At 47.5% G+C, this 23,445-nt stretch overlaps 1 protein-coding gene across 1 annotated transcript; it reads right to left on the bottom strand.

Moving 5' to 3' along the window:
- Positions 1–4,927: 4,927 nt before the first annotated feature.
- Positions 4,928–22,458, bottom strand: si:ch211-157c3.4 (Lipopolysaccharide-induced tumor necrosis factor-alpha factor homolog-like). Its single transcript, XM_056288669.1, has 5 exons — positions 22,403–22,458; positions 10,119–10,173; positions 9,780–9,881; positions 6,821–7,022; positions 4,928–5,067 (listed from the first exon to the last, which is right to left on the bottom strand). Exons 2-5 carry the CDS (start codon positions 10,162–10,164, stop codon positions 4,950–4,952), a joined length of 468 nt encoding a protein of 155 aa, XP_056144644.1. The 5' UTR covers positions 10,165–10,173; positions 22,403–22,458; the 3' UTR covers positions 4,928–4,949.
- Positions 22,459–23,445: the final 987 nt, after the last annotated feature.

Here is a 23,445-nt window from a genome sequence, read left to right as displayed (position 1 = left end):
TACTGCACTGTACTACTGTAGTACTACTGTACTGCACTACTTTCTACTGACTGCACTGGCTTGTGCATCCTCAGTGGCTGGGTTTATATATATATATATACATATATATACACATGGCATGAAACAGGCTTGTACTGCACTGTACTACTGTAGTACTACTGTACTGCACTACTTTCTACTGACTGCACTGGCTTGTGCACTGTACTGCACTGTACTACTGTAGTACTACTGTACTGCACTACTTTCTACTGACTGCACTGGCTTGTGCATCCTCAGTGGCTGGGTTTATATATATATATATATACACATATATATACACATGGCATGAAACAGGCTTGTACTGCACTGTACTACTGTAGTACTTCTGTACTGCACTACTTTCTACTGACTGCACTGGCTTGTGCACTGTACTGCACTGTACTACTGTAGTACTACTGTACTGCACTACTTTCTACTGACTGCACTGGCTTGTGCATCCTCAGTGGCTGGGTTTATATATATATATACACATATATATACACATGGCATGAAACAGGCTTGTACTGCACTGTACTACTGTAGTACTACTGTACTGCACTACTTTCTACTGACTGCACTGGCTTGTGCACTGTACTGCACTGTACTACTGTAGTACTACTGTACTGCACTACTTTCTACTGACTGCACTGGCTTGCGCATCCTCAGTGGCTGGGTTTATATATATATATATACACATATATATACACATGGCATGAAACAGGCTTGTACTGCACTGTACTACTGTAGTACTACTGTGCTGCACTACTTTCTACTGACTGCACTGGCTTGTGCACTGTACTACTGTAGTACTACTGTACTGCAATACTTTCTACTGACTGCACTGGCTTGTGCATCCTCAGTGGCTGGGTTTATATATATATATACACATATATATACACATGGCATGAAACAGGCTTGTACTGCACTGTACTACTGTAGTACTACTGTACTGCACTACTTTCTACTGACTGCACTGGCTTGTGCATCCTCCGTGGCTGGGTTTATATATATATATACACATATATATACACATGGCATGAAACAGGCTTGTACTGCACTGTACTACTGTAGTACTACTGTACTGCACTACTTTCTACTGACTGCACTGGCTTGTGCACTGTACTGCACTGTACTACTGTAGTACTACTGTACTGCACTACTTTCTACTGACTGCACTGGCTTGTGCATCCTCAGTGGCTGGGTTTATATATATATATATATATACACATATATATACACATGGCATGAAACAGGCTTGTACTGCACTGTACTACTGTAGTACTTCTGTACTGCACTACTTTCTACTGACTGCACTGGCTTGTGCACTGTACTGCACTGTACTACTGTAGTACTACTGTACTGCACTACTTTCTACTGACTGCACTGGCTTGTGCATCCTCAGTGGCTGGGTTTATATATATATATACACATATATATACACATGGCATGAAACAGGCTTGTACTGCACTGTACTACTGTAGTACTACTGTACTGCACTACTTTCTACTGACTGCACTGGCTTGTGCATCCTCAGTGGCTGGGTTTATATATATATACACACATATATATACACATGGCATGAAACAGGCTTGTACTGTCTCGTAAAGAATACATGTAAAGGTGTCACTCCGACTGAAGCGGCGCTACATCGGCTTTCTGGAAGTCGGACTACCACAGCAAGGTAACGCGGTTGGGGGGGTCTGTTCACTCTGGCACGTACGCTCTTCAAGCGGCCCCGAACTGGCCTACGCGTTCTGCGCATGCTCCATAGTTCCCGCGGCGGTCTTTGGGTCCAACGGCAACCAGCTGAAAGGGGGCATATCGCCACCTACCGTGCCGGAGGTCAAACAGGCTTCCGTCGACGCGTCGACGGGTGTGAAACGTGCACGCGCGGAGGGACGGAACCACAGCAGCGTGCCATACGTGCGCGTGCGCGCTGTATTGTTATTACAGCAACAACTTTATAAAACAGTAAATAGCAGAGTCGCAGTTGCTCCCAGGGTGTGGCGAGGGGATGGCGCCTGTCTGTTTAGCGTCTTCAGGTGTGATTCCTGCCTGCCTCTCGTCGTGTTAATACTGAATACCTCTGCCCGGTGCTTGGGCTCTGGTCGTGTATGTGTAGTTGTATTCTGCAGGAAACGTGTTGTTTATTTTCTTCTCGACCGGGGGAAAGTACACGGAATGCCTGCACAGGGCGGTGCCACGAAGGACCCCAGGTCTCGGTCCGGTACCGGGTATATAGGTAGGTGATGAAGGTGGACATGTTCGGATAACACGAGGACTGTCTTAATATACTGTTAGTTAACGACACAATTAAAAGTGGCTTCATCATTTATTGAGGTAAGAGATTGATATATTTATAATTGAACAAAACAAAACTATTCAGAGCCTCGTTTCAAGGGGGGGCATCAGAAGTTTTTAGCTGTTTCATCGGAGCCAACCTACTAACCTCAAACATTGGTTATCAACCTGTCTAACCAGAGAACATGTCTGTCTCTCACAGAATCAGCCCTGTCCTGTCTTCTCTTTCTCTTTTGGGATCTCCCCCCCCCCCCCCCCAATTGTACTTGGCCAATTACCCCACTCTTCCAACCCGTCCCAGGCCCTGCCCCACCCCCTCTGCTGATCCGGGGACGTGGAGGTCGCCAGCCGCTTCTTTTCACCTGACAGTGAGGAGTCTCGCCAGGGGGACGTAGCACGTGGGAGGATCACGCTCGTCCCCCCCCCCCCCCCGACCAACCAGAGGAGGCGCTAGTGCAGCAACCAGGACACATGCATCCGGCTTCCTGCTCGCAGACACGGCCAATTGTGTCTGTAGGGACGCCCGACCAAGCCGGAGGTAACACGGGGACTCGAACCGGCGATCCCCGTGCTGGCAGGTAACGGAATAGACCGCTACGCCACCCGGACGCCCCCGCATGTGTCCTATTTTCAGCTAGGCTGTTTGCCCCGTTATGAAGGAATCCAGTTGTTTCTCTCAGAGGACACACTCCTTTCGTAAGATCTTAAAACAGTCCAACATGACGCCACACCCACCCAGACGAAACTATGCTGCGTGCGCACCGCCAGGCTGTCGCCGCACATCACGACAGCTTCCTCCTCCGTGGGGTAAAGGAAGACACGCGGGGTCGAACCCCGGCTCCCGCCGGCCTGCGGAAGAGTTTGCTCCACCAGAAAACGAGAAGAATCAGGTCATGGCTGCAAGCTTATAAATACTAGTTTTATTACGTCCGGTTTTACCCAACACGTCAACGCCGCTGACGTAAACACGGAACAGTGGTTCCGGAGGTAGAGCGGGTGGTCTGGTAACTGGAGGGTTGCCGGTTCGATGCTCGGCTCCTCCTAAAAAAACTGACGAGGTGTCCTTGAGCAAGGCACCTAAACCCCCTGACTGATCCCGATGAGCTGGTTGTCACCTTGCGTGGCTGACACCGCCGTGTGTGTGTGACGTACCAGCACATCTGGTTATCTTTGTAGTGTTTTAATGCCCAATTATAAGGATGGCGGTAACGACGGACCTCGTCACACAGCCTCGCTTCTAACTCGGCGTCCATTTTTGTTTACGAGCGCATGCGCAGTTGCGCCCTTGTCCGCGCGGACCAAGGCGGACGCACGGACACCAAAAAAATGGCTGAGGCTAGTTCCCGGTCAACTGAGCATGCGCAAGTACTCGTCGCCTCCGTTGTTTGGGTAGGTTAGGGTTGGGGCGGGGTTAGGGTTAAAGATAGCCAATCAGACGCAGAGTAGGGGCGGGTCTTCCCAGAATCCTAGCGCCTGGATGCTACGCGGGGCGTGTGGAGGCGCGGTAGAGGCATTTCGCGCATGCTCAGTTGACCGCTCTCCACTCCATTTCCGTTCTCTGCGTCGACGGGAACTAACCTCTACCCAAAAAAATTGGAGGTAAGCGGACGCCCTCTGATGACGCAAATTGCGTCACGCGGACCCTCGCGGACGCGGAAAGTATCACGTGCGCTTCAGTGGGCGCCCTGAGGCGGTGGTTAATTGTAAAGCACTTTAAGTGGCTGTCGCGGCTAGAAAAGCGTTATATAAATGCAGTCCAGTTACCAATTAATACAACAACTGCAGAATAGCACATTTTGATTTTAACTGTACCATATTACTTTAAAAAAAAACCCACTGCATTTGTTCTTTTACAAAGACGGTTTATATTCTAATTTAGATCTGGGCATTTCTGGGCTTAAAAAAACCCCCACTAATGACGTCATTATTAAAAACCCAAACACTTGGTGTTTGAGTCAGGTGATGGAGAATGGTTACGAGCTGCCCGGCCTTGCCTTGACAAACACGTACAGTATTTTTCAAAGCAAAAGTCCCGGTCAAACGCGGTATTTTTCAAAGTAAAAGTCCCAGACAAACGCGGTATTTTTCAAAGCAAAAGTACAGGACAAACGCGGTATTTTTTCAAAGTAAAAGTCCCGGACAAACGCGGTATTTTTTCAAAGCAAAAGTCCCGGACAAACGCGGCATTTTTCAAAGTAAAAGCTCCTAAAAGTGCGCGAGGTCGTGTTTAAAATGAACTCGCCAGAGCTTCAGAAGTAAACGCAACGTTTGTAAGGTGAGACGAAGCAAATAAACATGCATATAATGTGATGTAGTAGCAAAGAAATTAAAAACATATTCAAGATTTTTCTCGGATCCAGTAGATTATGCAGCGCTCCTCCCATGAAGACAAACAAACAATACAAATAAACTTGTGCACACAGATGAACAGAATAAGAACAAGGACACGTGACAACTGTCAGGGTGGAGGGCGCTGTTTGGAGACGATCCAGATGTGTCTCGAGGTCGCAGGAGCAATTTGTGTGCGTGTGTTTGTGTGTGTGTGTGTGTGTGTGTGTGTGTGTGTGTGTGTGTGTGTGTGTGTGTGTGTGTGTGTGTGTGTGTGTGTGTGTGTCTGCAATGCGATCCGCTCAGGAGCAGCAGCGCTTCTTGTCCACGTGAAGGACTCTGTTACAGCGGGGGCACGTGTGGTAGGCATCCTTGAAGTTCTTCAGGAAGAGCGGGATCAGGCAGCAGCATAAGACTAACCTGCAGGAAGCACAGAAACACAGAGTTCAGCCCTCAACTGCTCCACTACACCACCTGTCTCTCCATCACCTCAGCTGCTCCACTACGCCACCTGTCTCTCCATCACCTCAGCTGCTCCACTACGCCACCTGTCTCTCCATCACCTCAGCTGCTCCACTACACCACCTGTCTCTCCATCACCTCAGCTGCTCCACTACACCACCTGTCTCTCCATCACCTCAGCTGCTCCACTACACCACCTGTCTCTCCATCACCGCAGCTGCAGCCAGCAGGAAGATTTATCCACGTTGCCTAAAACTAACCCAACACTTACCTCAACCTAACACTTACCTTACCTAACACTTACCTTACATAACACTTACCTCAACCTAACACTTACCTTACATAACACTTACCTCAACCTAACACTTACCTCAACCTAACACTTACTTTACCTAACACTTACCTGAACCCAACACTTACCTTAACCTAACACTTACCTTAGCTAACACTTACCTCAACCTAACACTTACCTCAACCCAACACTTACCTCAACCCAACACTTACCTCAACCCAACACTTACCTTACCTAACACTTACCTCAACCTAACACTTACCTCAACCTAATATTTACCTTAACCTAACACTTACCTCAACCTAATATTTACCTCAACCTAACGCTTACCTCAACCCAACACTTACCTTAACCTAACACTTACCTCAACCTAACACTTACCTCAGCCCAACATTTACCTCAACCTAACACTTACCTCAACCTAACACCTCAATCTAACATTTATCTTAACCCAACACTTACCTCCACTTAACACTTACTTTACCTAACACTTACCTTAACCTAACACTAACCTCAACCTAACACTTACCTCAACCTAACACCTCACCTAACATTTTCCTCAACCTAACACTTACCTCAACCTAACACTTACCTCAACCTAACACTTATACCCTAACCTAATATTCACCTTAACCTAACATTTACCTCAACCTAATATTCACCTTAACATAACACTTACCTCAACCCAACACTTATCTTAACCTAATATTCACCTTAACTGAACACTTACCTCAATCTAATATTCACCTTAACCTAACACTTACCTCAACCTAACACTTACCTCAACCCGGCACTTACCTCAACCCAGCACTTACCTCAACCTAACACTTAACACAACCTAACGTGGAAACATAGGACCCTGTGCCATGTTCCCGTTATGTGGCATATAAATCTGGGGAACACAGGAATGACTCCACAGACGAATGTTGGTAGCCAGGAAAAAAGTCGGCTTTGGTGGGAGTTTTATCCTCTATGCCATAGTGGGTTTAGACAAAATGTTGGGCTAGAAATCGTTGCATCTGTGTGTGTCACCGAGTGTCATGGACGTGTGTGTGTGTGTGTGTGTGTGTGTGTGTGTGTGACAGGTCTGCACCACAGCCGGCGCCCTCCAGCACAGAGACGCGAACAAAGATGGAGAGTTTGCTGCACAACATCCCGCTCATTCAAACCACCGAGACAGATTTAAAAACACCAGAAACCAAAACCATGAGAGTAGAGACTAAAACCGGACGCCTCATGAAAGTCTTGTTGGGCAGCTCTCCTCCTCTCTTTCTCCGTCTCTCTCTTGTTTAGGCCGTGGGGCCGATTTCTCCGTCCTGAGTCAACAAGTCTGATTCGAGACAACCGGTCCAAACCTCAAAACTGCCACTGTTTCTGTAGTGTGTAGTTGTACTTGTGTAATTCTCTCTCTGGCCTCACCCGCAGCAGATGAAGAGTAGGCACATGAGCCAGGCGTAGGTGCCGGCCTTGTAGGTGACGTTGGTCATGACCTGCTGCTGGCAGGAGGCGCAGGTGGTCATGCTGGGTTCGCGCCCTAGCGCCGACTCGTAGCTCACAAACTTCTTCTTGCCGTCGCCGGTGTCCAGGCCCGAATCCGTGACACCTCCCCCCTTGGTGTACACTGGTAGAGAGGGGGAGAGGCAGAAAGAGGGACAGGGAGGAGAGTGCGGGTTTTGGAAATAGTGGGAGTCGATGTAAAGGCGCGGAATGGGAGGATGGAGGGCGGCGGTTAGGAGGAATTGTGGTTCAGAGGGGGCGGGATGGTCATGGGTTTGTGGGTAAAAGCAGAGTGAGAGAACAGAAAAGCAGCAGGGAGGTAGGGAGAGGAGGTGATGTGTCCGCGGGAAGGAGGGAATGGAGAAAGGAGGAAAGGAGGAGTGGTAAGGAAAGACACAAAAATGAGAGAAATTAGTATATTTTTTTAAAGATTTCCCCTCTTTTTTTTTCTCCCCAATTGTATCCGGCCAATCACCCCACTCTTCCGAGCCGTCCCGGTCTCTGCTCCACCCCCTCTGCCGGTCCGGGGAGGGCTGCAGACTACCACACGCCTCCTCCCATAGGTGTGGAGTCGCCAGCCGCTTCTTTTCACCTGACAGTGAGGAGTTTCACCAGGGGGACGTAGCGCGTGGGGGGATCACGCTATTCCCCCCAGTGCCCCCTCCCCCCCAAACAGGCGCCCTGACCAACCAGAGGAGGCGCTAGTGCAGCGACCAGGTCACATACCCACATCCGGCTTCCCACCCGCAGACATGACCAATTGTGTCTGTGGGGACGCCTGACCAAGTCTATTTATTTATTTATTACGTATAGCCCAATATCACAACATACAAATTTACCGGGAGGCAGTTAAGGATGCGAGATCAGCATACTTCTCGATCCTTAAATTCTCTATAGGGTAATTGATTCTGTTATTAATGGTCCTTCCGCTTCTCTTTTTGAACCTGATGTTGAGTTGTCCGAACAATTTCTCACTCATTTTGTAAATAAAGTGGAGAATATCAGATCCCAAATCCAGCCAGGCTCTTGCATCCGTTCCATTCCCACCGCTCCTGTACAATAGGATGGGTTAAATGCAGAGGATGAATTTCCCTACGGGGATTAATAAAGTGTATCTCTTATCTCTCTTATCTCTTATCATTCCCCATGTTAATTCTGCCTCTTTTATCAGTTTCAGCCAATTACAATTTCCGTGTTAGAGAGTACAGTCTCCAATATGAGCTCCCCCTGCATCTTAGACATCATTCCCACTAAGCTGCTCAAGGAGGTATTTTCAATTATGAGCCCCATTATTTTGAAAATTCTTATTAATTTTCTGGCTTCTGGTTATTTTCCAGACAGTTGTAAGCATGCCATTGTTCACCCATTACTGAAGAAACCTAATTTAGATCCCCTGTCCTTAAGTAACCACAGATCAATCTCCATATTGTCTTTTCTATCTAAGGTTCTGGAGAGAGCAATTTCATCTCAATTGATTTCTTTTATGAACACTAATAGTGTCTTTAACAGTTTCCAGTTGGCTTCAGAGTACTCATAGTACCAAGACAGCTCTAGTTAAGGTCATTAATGACCTACGGATGACTGCAGACAGAGGTGACTGCTCGATTTTAGTTCTTTTAGACTTAAGTGCTGCCTTTGACATGACACAGTCAATCACAACATCCTCTTACATCGCTTAGAGACTTGAGTTGGCATCAAGGGCTTGGCTCATAGATTATTATGCTCTTACCTCACCAATAGAACTTTTTCTGTTGTTCTGGCCGTAACACAATGGCTCATTTGAGTTGTGGTGCCCCTCAAGGCTCAGTTCTTGGCCCCCTTCTCTTTTCTATATACATGCTGCCCCCCGGCCAGGTCATTCAAAATCATGACGTGCTTTGCCATTTTTATGCTGACGGCACTCAGTTATACATGCCACTAAAACCCACAGATCCTAGCGTCCTAGCAAATTGCACAACTTGCCTCTTGGACATTAAATCCTGGATGTCCAGAAACTTTCTCAAATTTAATGATGATAAGTCTGAGGTCTTTCTGTTCCATCAGCCCCTTTGTTACTAATCCTGGTGATCTGTCAGGTAGTCTTAAGCAGGCTGCTAGGAATCTTGGGGTAATATTTGATGCTAACCAGAGTAATGCACTTTACTCTGGTATCAGCAAGGGCTCCCTCCACCGCCTGCAGTTGGTACAAAATGCTGCTGCTCGGCTCATTACCGGGACAAAGAGGCATGACCATATCACTCCTGTGCTTGCCTCCCTACACTGGCTCCCTATTATATTTCAAGTTGATTTTATTATTATTATTTGGTCTTACTCTTATTTTTGCCTTGTCTGGTTTTATTTTTTGTAAAGCACTTTCTAACATTGTTTTAGAAAAGTGCTATATCAATAAAGTTATTATTGCTGAAGATAAACTATATATAAGTGTAACTAAAAGGAGAAGTCACTTTTAGTATGGGTTAATTTATAAGAAAAGAAGAAAGCCACTTCATTTTGTCATTGTACCTTACAACGAATTGTATTCTTACATGTGTTCTCTGCATGTAACCCGTCCTATTGTATAGGAGCAGTGGGCAGCTGCAGCGCCTGGGGACCAACTCCAGTTCTTCTTCCTATTGCCTTGCTCAGGGCACAGGCAGGAGTATGAACCCTAACATGCATGTCTTTTTGATGGTCGGAGAAACTGGAGCACCCGGAGGAAACCCACACAGACATGGGAAGAACATGCAAGCTCCACACAGAAAGGACCTGGGATGGCCTAGGGTTCGAACCCAGGATCTTCTGGCTGTGAGGCAACAGTGCTAACACTGGGCCACCGTGCTGTGTAACTTTAAGTATTAGTAAATTTTAAAAAATGTAACTAAATGAGTAAAAGTACATTTACCTTGCTGTGAATGGGTGGTAGAGAACTCCTCCTGTGAGTTTGGAGGGTTGAACGGGGTGTGCATGTGGTAAATCTTCACCTCACCTGCTCCCTGACCGTCAACTGGACAAGAGAGAGAGAGAGAGAGAGAGAGAGAGAGAGAGAGAGAGAGAGAGAGAGAGAGAGAGAGAGAGAGAGAGAGAGAGAGAGAGAGAGAGAGAGGGAGGAGAGAGAGAGAGAGAGAGAGAGAGAGAGAGAGAGAGAGAGAGAGAGAGAGAGAGAGAGAGAGGGAGATATGAATGTTAAGAACAGTAGAGATGAGAAGAGACATTAAGTGTGTGTGTGTGTGTGTGTATTTACCTGGAATGATGTAGGGAGGAGGATCTGTTGTTCCATTTGTACTCATTATCCTTTACTAAGAAAGAGAGAGCGAGAGCGAGAGAGAGAGAGAGAGAGAGGGAGAGAGAGAGAGAGAGAGAGATATGCAGATACACTTTATATTTGTTGATGATCTGATCTTATTTGATGTCCCTTCAAATCTCCAGACAGGTCACAGTTCTGGGGCCTCATGTATCAGTTGTTACTATGGGCTAACTTGCGCGCACACACTCATGGGATTTTTTTAGCCCTGAACTTTGTCTCAGATACCAGTGTAGAACCTGGGTAACCCCTGAACTTAGACACCGATTAGCTAACCCTGATGTATTTGCAGGCCTCGGTGATTGCTGGTTGCAAGAGGTAGACAACAGGTGTTAGGAGGAAGGAATTACAAATAACCATCATGCTTTGCTCTGACTGTCAGACAATCTTAAAGGCTAACAAATTCCATGGGTGTGTATGCACGAATTTGCCCATAGTAACGATTGATACATGAGGCCCCTGGTCTTGTGTGTTCCACAATAAACACAGCCAGCTAGAAGTTGAGCTATCGCTACTGTAGTTAGCACCCACTGGAGGGACGAGGGGGGGGGGATTCTGAAGCAGCTTTGGCCCTTCATGAAGAGACTGGAATAGGGGTGTTGCGTAATAGAAACTTCATTTTGGACCCCCTGGTTGCACCAAGTAACAACCGTAGCTTCAAAGATTTTGGCAGTAGATTAAATCCATTGTCTGTGTGAGGCCTTTTTCATTTGCATCCCTAATTATTCTCAGGGGTCCTGTTAGTTTGCAGTCCCAATATATTTGCTCCACTTGTCTGTTGGGTAACCGAGTTATACTCCCCCCCTGGTTTTCACACTAAATCATTTGTGAAGGTGTGCGCCACTGGTAAGACCCGAGGGTAGATCTAATAAAACACCCCTGTTGCTACCCCACCGTGTAAAACAAATCATTTGTTTCTGATGTTGAGTTCATGCTCAGGTCACATGAAAATAAGCGCTTCAGGATAATATTATTGGTCTCAGATCAGCATCCCTACAATTCTTACAAGAGACCTTGACAATTGCAGGTCCCGAGTTTGTTTCTCGATATTTCCGAGCTGTCCGTAAATGCAGTACTGAGGGAGGCTGCAAAGGTGGCTTGAGCACAATATTTTAAATTCTCAGTGATTTCAGACAGGTTTCTTACTCTATTTAATCTCCAAACAGTCATTTTTAATAATTCAACAAATCACGTCTACTTATCCTCTTTATTGCACAGCCATATAAGCTGCTGTGGTATTGCAAAGAATATACACTATTCGAGTGCCACCGGCCGCTGTTGCGGCCACACCGCATGTAAGTTGTCCAGAGTCTCTCAAGGACGCGGGAGGCCATCGTTCACCTTCTGTACTTGGCTCAGCATTGTGCATGCCTGTTTAAATGAGCTAGATGAAGCCATTGGCCGACTGATGAGGTAACTGAAGCGTGTCTTTGGTAACCAGTGTTGGATCTAGAGATTTTTTTCCTGGGGTGGCAAGACTGTGTCCCAGAGGTGGCAGCTGCCACCCCTTTGCCACCCTGTAGATCCGCGCCTGTGAGGGGGGGAGGGGGATTCTAAATCGGCGACTTCTGTTTGAGATGAGTTTGGTACGGGTCTCATTGACCTTCACCATGCATGTACATGAAATATACTTTAAAAACATATTATCTGATTTATAAATGGGGTGGCAAGACTGTGTCCCAGAGGTGGCAGCTGCCACCCCTGTTGCCACCCTGTAGATCCGCCCCTGTTTGTAACACAGGAGTTGATGGGAGTTGTCGGTCGGAGGTGACTCGATGGGGAAGCTCGCCGACACCCCCCCCCCCCGCATTCTCCCCAATTGCATTTGGCCAATTGGGGAGATTAATCGACGTAGTCGACAAAAATCGATGACAAAATTAGTTGCCAACGAATTTAACGCCGGACAATTCGTCGGTTACGTCATCGCGCATGTATTTCACGCTGCGGAACTGAACAAACCGCACACGGTTTCACCGGAGCTGGCGACGGAAGTAGCTAAGGAGTGAGGCTGACAGTTGCGCATGCGCAAAAGCGACCGGGGACGGAAGCGGGGACGACAGGACAGGTAGACGAAACAGCAAAATGGCGGCGGCCGGTGCAACGCCGTCGCGTCCTAAAACGTGTGAAGTCTGGGAGCGTTTCACCCTCAACTTGGCAAAGGAAAGGGTGACCTGCCAGGTGCGTAAGGCGGACCTTGCTTATCATGGGAGCGCCTCAGTAACGCACGAACGTGTGAAGAGGAGGCACGTCGGACATCTGGACGCGCCTCGGTGAGATAGTTAGCTTGTTAGCTAGCTAGCTAGCTAGCTGTGTATGAACGGCGTTGTCTTGGCTTCTAACGTTAACAGAAAGCCAAGACAACTCCGTCTATACACAGCTAGCTAGTTCTAACATTAACAGAAAGCCAAGACAACTCTGTCTATACACAGCTAGCTAGTTCTAACATTAACATAGAGCCAAGACAACTCCGTCTATACACAGCTAGCTAGCTGTTAACGTTAGAAGCCAAGACAACTCCATCCATACACGGAGTTGTCTTGGCTTCTAACGTTAACAGAAAGCCAAGACAACTCCGTCTATACACAGCTAGCTAGTTCTAACATTAACATAGAGCCAAGACAACTCCGTCTATACACAGCTAGCTAGCTGTCTTGGCTTTCTGTTAGCTAGCTAGCTAGCTAGCTGTGTATGGACGGAGTTGTTCTGGCTTTCTGTTAGCTAGCTAGCTAGCTAGCTGTGTATGGACGGAGTTGTCTTGGCTTCTAACGTTAACAGAAAGCCAAGACAACTCCGTCCACACCTGCGTGCAGGATTCTAAGAGTTTACAAGAGTAATGTCCCCCTTCTGCCTGACAAATGTCTTTAAAATGCAACTTGATTGATTGATTTTAATCAAATTTATGCAGTCCAACTGTGAAGAAGAGTAAAGGTACCATGGTAGGCTATATGCAAAAGAAGCAGACGTGTACACCGCAGCAAGCGACCGCCCTCACCGAGCCAATGCTAAACACGACGGGCAATGACACGAGCTGTTGTTTTGTGCGATTCCTCACCTGACTAGTCGATTAACAGTTGCAAGAATCGACGACTAGTCGACTATCCAAATAGCTGTTAGTTGCAGTGCTATATCCCACTCTCCGAGCCGCCCTGGTCGCTGCTCCACCCCCTCTGCTGATCCGGGGAGGGCTGCAGACTACCACATGCCTCCTCCCATACATGTGGAGTCACCAGCCGCTTCTTTTCACCTGACAGTGAGGAGTTTCACCAGGGGGACGTAGCGCGTGGGAGGATCACGCTATTCCCCGACCGACCAGAGGAGGCGCTAGAACAGTGATGAGGACACATACCCACATCCGGCTTCCCAGGACGCCCGACCAAGCCGATGCATAGAGAGCAAAATAAACAAAATAGACTGCTACACTACCCGGACGCCCACACATTTTGCCTCTTTTAACACCGATAATGTGTTCAGGTTGTTGCTCATTGGTGCTGTTTGACATTAGGGGTACGTAGACCCTCAGATATTTCAGGTCAGATAGAGTTAGCCGAATTACTCTGTGGCTTTTCAAATTTCACGTTTAGTGTGGGTGTTTTTGTTGTCGTTTCACCTACACAAAAGGCAGGGCCATCAGAATGAACTGGCAACCCTTTTCAACTACAGGCCATTCATCACGCCGAAACAACCAAGTAATATGAGTAAAACACAAGTATTTCCAGTCCTTCTTATCTCAGGGATGAATAATTATCTGTTACACTGGAATATAAGATGAATATGGAATGTCCTGCTGAGTATGTCCTGTCCCTTATGTCCTATGTCCACAGGCTTAGTGGTTGTGTCAGGAAGGGCATCCGACGTAAAAATTTGCCAAATCCTTATGCGGACTGACAAGACCATACCGGCCCGGGTTAACAACAACCGCCGTCGGTGCTGTGCCCTCACAGGGTACCCGATGGAAACTATCAGAGCGCTGTGGCGACCCCTGGGAAACAGGGAACGAGTCGAAAGAAGATTGAATGTCCTGCTGAGTAACAACCACAGTAAAGGTAGAACCACATTCAGTATTCACCTTATATTCAAGTTTAACAGATAATTACTTTCTATCCATGTGACAGAGGATTCAAAATACTTGTCTGGTACAACGTGATGTGTGAATTGATCACACATCATGTAGCCTTTAAATTTACAAAATAAAATAAAGGTAAACGTTAGAATTTGTTTAAAAAAAGTAACATTAACCGGTATATAACGTTAACGTTGGTGTTTGGTGACTAGTGGAGTGCTGGGTCTCTTGAGAGTGTACATAAATATGATGCAAGTGACTCGAGCTTTTTCAAAATGGAGAACACGCAGGACAAAAATGACAAATACAAGATTGGAAGGAAACATGAAAGAGTGTCTCTATTTGCAGTATAACACTGCACTGTTTCCTCCCGCCACCAACTTTCCTGTCCCTTCTTTTTCCCCCCTTGAGATTCTCCTAGCACTGGCCTGCCTGCTTCCCTTTGTCCCAATTTTCCCTTATTCAATTTTAACGAGACCTTAACAAACACTGAAATGGTTTTAGCTGTGCCGTGTCCAGTTTCACTCGTGCTGCAGGAGAGCTGAGGAGAGGCGCGACCGTTTCCCTTGTACTGAAACCAACACTTCGAATTAAGACAAGACGTATTTAGTCACTGGCAGAACATCTGCGCTCCGCCTTTGGTGCTGCTGTGCTATTGTCAGCCTGGTTTTGGTGCTTTGAAAGGTGGAAAAGCGTGTGACCGAGGCCATGGATGATTCCATACTTGAAAAACATGATTAAAAAGATGCATGTGACCCGATCAGTTGTTAAGGTCAAGATTAATCTCTCTCTCTCTCTCTCTCTCTCTCTCTCTCTCTCTCTCTCTCTCTCGCTCTGTCTCTCTCTCTCTCTCTCTCTCGCTCTGTCTCTCTCTCTCTCTCTGTCTCACTTGGTCTCTCTTGCTCTCTCGCTCTGTCTCACTTGGTCTCTCTTGCTGTCTCGTTCTGTCTCTCTCTCTCTCTCTCTCTCTCTCTCTCTGTCTCTCCGTCTCACTTGGTCTCACTTGCTCTCTCTCTCTCTCTCTCTCTCTCTCTCTCTCTCTCTCTCTCTCTCTCTCTCTCTCTCGCTCTGTCTCACTTGGTCTCTCTTGCTCTCTCGTTTTGTCTCACTTGGTCTCTCTTGCTCTCTCTCTCTCTCTCTCTCTGTCTCTCTGTCTCACATGGTCTCACTTGCTCTCTCTCTCTCTCTCTCTCCTCTCTCTCTCTCTCTCTCTCTCTCTCTCTCTCCTCTCTCTCTCTCTCTCTCTCCTCTCTCTCTCTCTCTCTCTCTCTCTCTCTCTCTCTCTCTCTCTCTCTCTCTCTCTCTCTCTCTCTCAAAATCTCATTCTTTTTTTTCCTTTTTCATCATTCCTCACACACATGCTCACACTAGCAAAACATCCATTCTGTTGATCTCCTTATGTCCCTGGCTGATCGGATATCTAGGCTTCTTGAGTCTCTCTCTCACACACTCTGTGTGTGTGTGTGTGTGTGTGTGTGTGTCTCACTCTCACTCTGTGTGTGTGTGTGTGTGTGTGTCTCTCTCTCTCTCGCTCTCATACACACCAGCCATTCATTACCTGCAGTGAGGTAAAGCCACCGTTCCTCATCTATCATTACAGTTTGAAGAGGACGGTAAGGCATAACAGACTGCTCTGTCATCAAGCACACACACACACACACACACACACACACACACACACACACACACACACACACACACACACACACACACACACACACACACACACACACACACACACACACACACACACTGTTATAGTATGTCAGTATACACCCATATGTTGATGGAGGAATGCAGCTGACCTGCATGCTTCTCTTTGTCTGTCACATCCCAGACTGGAAGCAGAGGTGGAGGGTGTGAGCAGAGGTGGAGGGTGTGACGCGGAGGTGGAGGGTGTGTCGGCGTAACCGGCTGTGGATGAATTCACACATTACCTGGTCTTTAAACCAAAGCGCTGCCTCAGGTGACGTTCAGACGAATGGGCTTTTCTTCTGGGGAGGTGTTCAGGTCTGCTTCCACCTCAGTCTTTTAAACTTGTCATGTGATTTCAGGTTAGGGTGGTTCAAAGCAGCTTCCAGGAGCCCGTGGCGCTGGAGCACAGAGGTGTCTTTTATTTTGTAAGGATGGTAATAATTTGTCTTTATTTTATTAATTTTTTCATATAATTATATTTAATAGAAATTTATTTTATCCATTTCCAAATTGTTTTTTGATAATTAGCCCTCAAGGGGTTTTAAGGTATGGATAGAGAGAGGTCTGAACCTTTATATATATATATATATATATATATACACAAATTCAGGGAGCAGCCGGGAACCACCCCCCTTGTTCTGCCCAATTTTACTTGGCCAATTACCCCACTCTTCCGAGCCGTCCCGGTCTCTGCTTCACCCCCTCTGCCGATCCGGGGAGGGCTGGGGACTACCACATGCCTCCTCCCATACATGTGGAGTCACCAGCCGCTTCTTTTCACCTGACACTATCGTGATGATGGTAGCTCAGTGCACGGTGGCTTGGACTCCATCAGTCGAGAGCATCATCCCAGCGGATCAATGTGAATTCACTTGCCGATCAAACAAAGAGTTGCTTTACAAAACGCTGTACAAGCTGGCACAACCATTTCTTCTCCACCTTAAATGAACCATCTATGAAACCGACATGTACTAAATGTCAGATTTCAACAATGGGTGTTTCTGTCCATCACTGCGTCAGACTTGACGAACTGCGGAGATGCTGTGAAAGACGTAGAACGTATGAGAGGTTGTTCCCTGGTGATGGATTATGGTGATGAATAGTGAGACAGAAAGAAACAAAGGGAGGAAACGACAGAGAGCGACCTCTTCCCACTGAAGTGGTCACTTAGACGAGTGATGAAACGTTTCTGTCAAATCCAGATGAACTGATTCGACTTTCCGTGATTTTCTTACCTGCGTTATCGAGCATGCATAAAGACAAGACGGAGAGCGAGAGACTTGCACAAAGTTGGACCTCATCCATACCTGACTCATAACTATCTCTTATAATCAGGGGCTCCGCCAAATGACGGCCAGTAGGGCGAGGCAAAATTCCCAGCCACACCCAAAATCTGCCAGCATTTAACTGATGGCTACCGTTAATTTTAAACTTATTTCTATTATTATTGAATTTATTTTTAAATAAATACATAAAATTATTCAATAAATGTTATGATAAATTTAATAAATGTAATAAAATTATAAAATGTAAAAATAATAAAAGAAAAAAGAAAATAATACATTTAATAAAATAAAAATATTTAAATAAATAAATAAAAATATTTAATAAATGTAATAATTTAATAAAATAAAAATTAAAAAGTGCTAAAATAATAAAATAAAATAATTTACATAAATAAATAAATGTACTGTTATTATTATTATTAAATCTAAATTTAAAATGACCAGCATTTAGCTGTTAATTTTAAACCTGAACCAGAAAATAAAATCAGGCCCACAGGAGAACAGGTCGCTTGCTCCTTGGCGTGCATGTGCAGGTTGTATTTGGAGAGATCAGCTGATGAGAGAGTGAGAGAGACAGAAAAGTAAAGGAAAGAAAGAAAGATGAGAGAGAGACAAAAGACGACCAACTCGTCCACACCTCATCCCGGTTTAACGCCGGTGGCCTCAGCTCTGTCTCGTCACCTCGTTCCTGCCCTAACGAACAAGTCCCGCCTTGACACACACACGGTTCAGTCTGAGCAGCCGCAACAAGAATTCAAACCAAATGTGAGAATTAACCACCAAGACCTAATGAGTATATGTTAAGTAGGGATTTTTTTTCATTCCAGTTTTCTCTCTAGTGACTCACAATGACATCCCGTTGTTGCGTGACGCTGCAGAAGGACTGCCAGTCCAAACCGACCTCGGACTGAGCCGAGTGTTAAAGCTGCTCCCCGTTGTGAAAGACTGACTTCCGGTTTCTACTGCAGCAGCCATAGCAGTTTCCTGTTTGCTGGCGTGTGCTATTGACAATGGCATGTTTTTTGGTGATGCCTGATGAGTCACCGTGGATAAATGTCCACGACACGCACAGAATCGTGGGCAAGCTTTCACCTGCACCTACCAGCAAACGGGTGAAAAGTTTCAAGTTATAATTGTGGATGTAACTTGATATGTACAACTTGAAACTTTCCACGGTGCAGGTGAAAGTTTGCCGACAGTTCTGTGCATGTGCAGAAAAGAATCGCACACTACCAGCACGTTTTGTATTTTGGAAATATTTTCCTGTACAGTCGGTGGTATTTTGCAAAGAGATGTTCAGTGCGCGCTTTCAGTACGTTAAAGAGAGTAAATACGAGTAAACTAGCTCATCAAATAACAAAACCTTTGTGCATTAGACGTTTTTATGATGAATGGGTCTGTTGTGGGTCTGTTGTGGGTCTGTTGTGGCCGCTCCCAGTAGGTGTTAAATGTCCTAACGTGGCTCTGCTGATGCTCAGATACTGAGCTGCAAAACCAGAAAAATACAGCAGCAACGACGTCTCTGGTATCCAAACACCTATAAATAACGCTGCTGGAGATGTGCATGTTATAAATGGACTAAATGGGGGGGCATCCGGGTGGCGTGGCGGTCTATTCCGTCGCCTTCCAACGCAGGGCTCGCCGGTTCGAGTCCCCGTCTTACCTCCGGCTTGATCATGCGCCCCTACAGACACAACTGGCCGTGTCTGCGGGTGGGAAGCAGGATGTGGGTATGTGTCCTGGTCGCTGCACTGGCGCCTCCTCTGGTCAGTCGGAGCGCCTGTTCGGGGGGAAGTGGGGGGGGAATAGCGTGATCCTCCCATGCGCTACGTCCCCCTGGTGAAACTCCTCACTGTCAGGTGAAAAGAAGCGGCTGGGGACTCCACATGTATGGGAGGAGGCATGTGGTAGTCTGCAGCCCTCCCCGGATCAGCAGAGGGGGTGGAGCAGCGACCGGGACGGCTCGGAAGAGTGGGATAATTGGCCGGGTACAGTTGGGGGAGGAAGGGGAGAAAAAGCCAAAGAAACAAAGGAATGGATGGATGGATGACCTGAGGATTGCGGCCCGAAGCAAACCCATATGTGCCAAAGTAAGCCGGAGGACGAGGCGCTTTGACAGCATTCCTACACAGCCCCTCCCTTTCTGACGGAGACCTGCTGCACCTTTCAGACACAAAATGCCGGCAGAGCTTTCACACCCGGCCCGCCGACTCACCAGTCACACGGGTGAAGTTTCGTTTTAAAGTTCACCAGTAGTGTTGGGTGTGGAGATGTGACCTTAACATACCACCCGGTAGATTTCAATAGTTCATAGGTTGATAGGCGGGCATAGCCTCGAGCCAGAAATGATGAAATCCTAATATCGAGAACAATGGGTATCTACAGCCGGACCCGCGACTGTTGCTCTAGATGTGTCATCAGGGACGACCAGTAAGGGAAGAGACCACGCCGACACCAAGCATGTGGTTTACGTAGGCTGCTTTAAACTATGAGGTACAAACCGGGTTGCTGGTACGAACGTTTATTTTCAGTCATAATCTCCATGAAAAACGCCTCACTGAAATCACCTTGATCCTTGGATCGCACTCGATGCCACTGAAACCAATCCTAAGTGCGTCTTTGTTCACCATTTCAACATTTTTTTTTTCTTCAAATCTCAGAATCCAGTCAGATGGAGCGAAGTCGATATTATTCGTGTAGCCTAAATCACGATTTTGGCCCATCCGAGATAGCAGACACGTTTGGGCCTAATCTGGGGCACTTTTGGTACTTGAGGCTCAGGTATGGCACTGGCGACTGTTGTGTGGGCCAGACGTGGCCCAAATGTCATAAGCCGGGCCTGAATTGGGTTACGGCAAGTGCTGTGTGGGCCAGACATGGCCCAAATGTAATGAACCGGGCTTGACTTGGGTTACAGCACATAGAATGTGGGCCAGACGTGGCCCAAATGTAATGAACCGGGCTTGACTTTAGTTAAGGCACATGCTGTGTGGGCCAGAAGAGGCCCCAACGTCATGAGCCGTGGCTGAGTTGAGGCAGCCACACTCGCCCTGAGTCAACGCTGCCGTTCAAGGCCGAATGTGGGCCGTAAGGTAACTGCGGATGTGGGCCATATTTGGGCCAAAAATTCTTTGCTATCTGGGATTGGGTTTGCAATTACAGTTACAATACGTACAATCTCAGAAAGTGGAATCAGTCCATCTGGACACGACGTTTATCGAGAGAAACGTCTCATCATCATCCAAGCGACCTCTTCAGTCTCGGCTGACTGCAGGTGTCCCCGCCCTTATAAACAATACGGTGGCATAACGACCGAAACCAGCGATCAGTTTCCTATGCAAATATGGGCGTGGCCATTAACTAGAGTTACAAGGGCCATGTGTACTATTCACAGAGGACTGGGGAATGTTTGCAATCACAGCGTTGGAAGATGGTGACAGATGTACTGACTCTCATCATCCACTGGAGCACAAACTAGGAGTCATCAGGACGCTGTACCGCCGAGGGGACAACGTCCCCACGACACAGCGGCCGGGGAAGGGGAGAAACCCCACATTAAACAGGCCCTGGTGAAGTGTGGTTATCCTAACTGGGCGTTTGTCAAAGCCGGGGAGACGCCCAAACAGTGCACCAGCCGATCGAAGAGAGGAGAAGGACAACAGCTGTCCAAGAGTAAACCAGTGGTGATTCCTTATGTGGCGGGGGTGTCAGAACAGTTGAGAAGCGTATTTTCCAAACACCGCGTCTCAGTTGCTTTCAAACCCCAAAACACGCTGCACCAGAAGCTGGTCCACCCCAAAGATCGGGTCCCCCGGCACAACCAGAGCAACATAGTGTACGCTGTGAAGTGCCAGGAGGGTTGCCGTGACTTGTACGTTGGGGACACCAAACAGACGCTGGCCAAGAGGACGGCACAACACAGGAGAGCTAACACGCCGGACCAGGACTCCACCTTCTACACCATCTACAGGCCAGGGGCCACTCCACTTCAGGGATGAGGATGTGCACATCCTTGGTAGGGAGGAACGCTGGTTTGAAGGGGGGAGGGGGAGCAAAGAGGCCATCTATGTGAAGAGGGGACGACCATCCCTGAACTGAGGAGGGGGGCTGCCACCATCTTTGCAATGCTGTGATTGCAGCTAATCCTCTGGGAATAGTACACGCGGCCATTGTAACGCTACTTAATGGTCACGGCAATTTGCATATGAAGCTGGTCGTTGGTTTCGGTCGTTCTGCAGCTGTATTGTTTATAAGGGGGTGGGGGGGGGACACCTGCAGTCAGGTGAGACTGAAGAGGTGATGACAAGTTTCTCCCAATAAACGTTGTGCCCAGATGAACCCATTCGACTCTCTTTGATTTTCTTACCTGGACTATTGAGCATGCGTCAAGACAGTACGTACAACGTCCGAATGGAGTCGCCAACCAATTAACGAATGCCTTGATGTGTATTACCCGGATGTTCATCATCCGCCCCAGAAGAACGTCTCCACAGCTGGCAGTGTCGACTCACTCTCATCCATTAGCGCTTTTTGGCTTTCTACTTGAGATAAAAACCCAAGTCTCTCACAGACTCGCTATGCGTGAGTTGACCACCCAGCAGTACCGGATGAGGTCTCAACTCAACGTTTACGCGATGACCGACCGACTTGGACAAGCCCGTGCACTTCCCCGTGCACAACCACTGACACATACAGTGTTGGATAAAAATCATCTCTGTCGCGAGGACAGAGGAACCCAAACACGCCGCACGCAACGAATCGAGCCCTCTCCAACTGAAGCCAAGTCTAAGCTGCCTTGAAGGCATCGACGTTTTAATTTGGGCATCAAATGATTTTGGCTTACGTTTGGATGAAGTTTACCCGGCTCTATTGCGCACCAAGACCTTCATTGCGCACCAAGACCATTATTACGCACCAAGACCATTATTACGCACCAAGACCATTATTACGCACAAGACCATTATTACGCACCAAGACCATTATTACGCACCAAGACCATTATTACGCACCAAGCCCATTATTACGCACCGCAACTCAGACACGTCAAATGTAGGATATTTGCAAGGTTAAGAAGTTTCTTCAGCATAGAAACGAACTCACTCGCCCTAAAGACACCGAAGATCGGTATAAAACACCCAGAACACCCCTTACAAGACCAAAACCATCTCTTCGCCCGGTCTTACCTTGGTGCGCGGTGGGTGTGCACAGAGAGAGGTATGCGTGGGAGCAGCTGCTGATGTAGACTCCAGATAGATACTAGCTGACTGACACATCCACCCGTCTCCCTTGTACCTGCCCCTGCCCCTGCCCCTCCCTGGACGCGCCTGTCACATCAGCCCCGTTTCCAACGCGCAGCGGTACGGAGGAGGATTACGCACCTCAAACCCGTGTGGCTGTAAAGCAAATGTCTATTATTCTTCCTGTCTCTTCTTTGTTCCTGCCGGATTGTAGAGGGCGTGTGTGTTTGTGTGTACTTGCATGTTGGTTTAGGCGTGTATGAGTCTGCGATTGTGGGGCAGTGTAAGCGTGCGTGCGTGTGCGTGTGCGTGTGCGCGCATCTCTCGGCTGCAAAACCTGTTTCTTTCCTGCTGTCTCGCATTCTTACGCGGCTGTGCGTTCTGCGCATTCAGGCGGCCTTTGTCACGGATTACGTCATGAGAGCGTGCGCGCACGCGCACGACTCTGCGCGCACGCACACGTACAGTAAGCATGCGCACAAGTGTGCGAGTGTTCGGCCGCCGCCGCCGTAGTCGCGGACTTCAGGGAACCTTAACTGTGCAAGAGCATTCACCAGAGAGATAGCGGTGAATTTATACCAGAACGACCAAGGCGGTCATTTTGACCGTTTTGGATTTTCAAAGTTTGACAACTTTGTGGGGGGAAAAGATGCAGACCGGCCGCTCCCCGAATTCCCCTTTAGAGCGATTGCACAAAAAGTTATGATGAGATCTATCTAAAACGACCATGAGCGGTCATCGTGACCGCTCGTAATTTGCGCGTCATGTCAGTATTTATGACGTGTGTTGGTGGCGTCATTTCCTCCGCGAAGTTCGTTGCTCTGTCCTAGAGACACACTAGCGCCCCCCAGTGCAGAGAAATGGTCTACACTTGATTTTTGATCGTTTCCAACATGTCTGCTTACAGACGCACCATGACTACCGCCGAGGCGTTGCAGTATGTACACGTGTTGGACAGCTGCCATTTTAAATTGTTTGAAAAATAGTAT

The sequence above is a fragment of the Lampris incognitus genome, chromosome 10 (genome assembly GCF_029633865.1).
Source record: "Lampris incognitus isolate fLamInc1 chromosome 10, fLamInc1.hap2, whole genome shotgun sequence".
In the NCBI taxonomy this organism is placed as follows: Eukaryota; Metazoa; Chordata; class Actinopteri; order Lampriformes; family Lampridae; genus Lampris; species Lampris incognitus.
This window is presented reverse-complemented; position numbering and strand designations above follow the sequence as displayed.

Excerpts from the sequence above, each read along its gene's own strand:
- si:ch211-157c3.4 (XM_056288669.1), bottom strand. The coding sequence starts at position 10,164 with ATGAGTACAAATGGAACAACAGATCCTCCTCCCTACATCATTCCAG. Across the intron at positions 9,882-10,118 it reads TCCTCCCTACATCATTCCAG|TTGACGGTCAGGGAGCAGGT; the intron begins GTAAATACACAC and ends TCTCTTGTCCAG. Across the intron at positions 5,068-6,820 it reads CTACTCTTCATCTGCTGCGG|GTTAGTCTTATGCTGCTGCC; the intron begins GTGAGGCCAGAG and ends TGCTTCCTGCAG.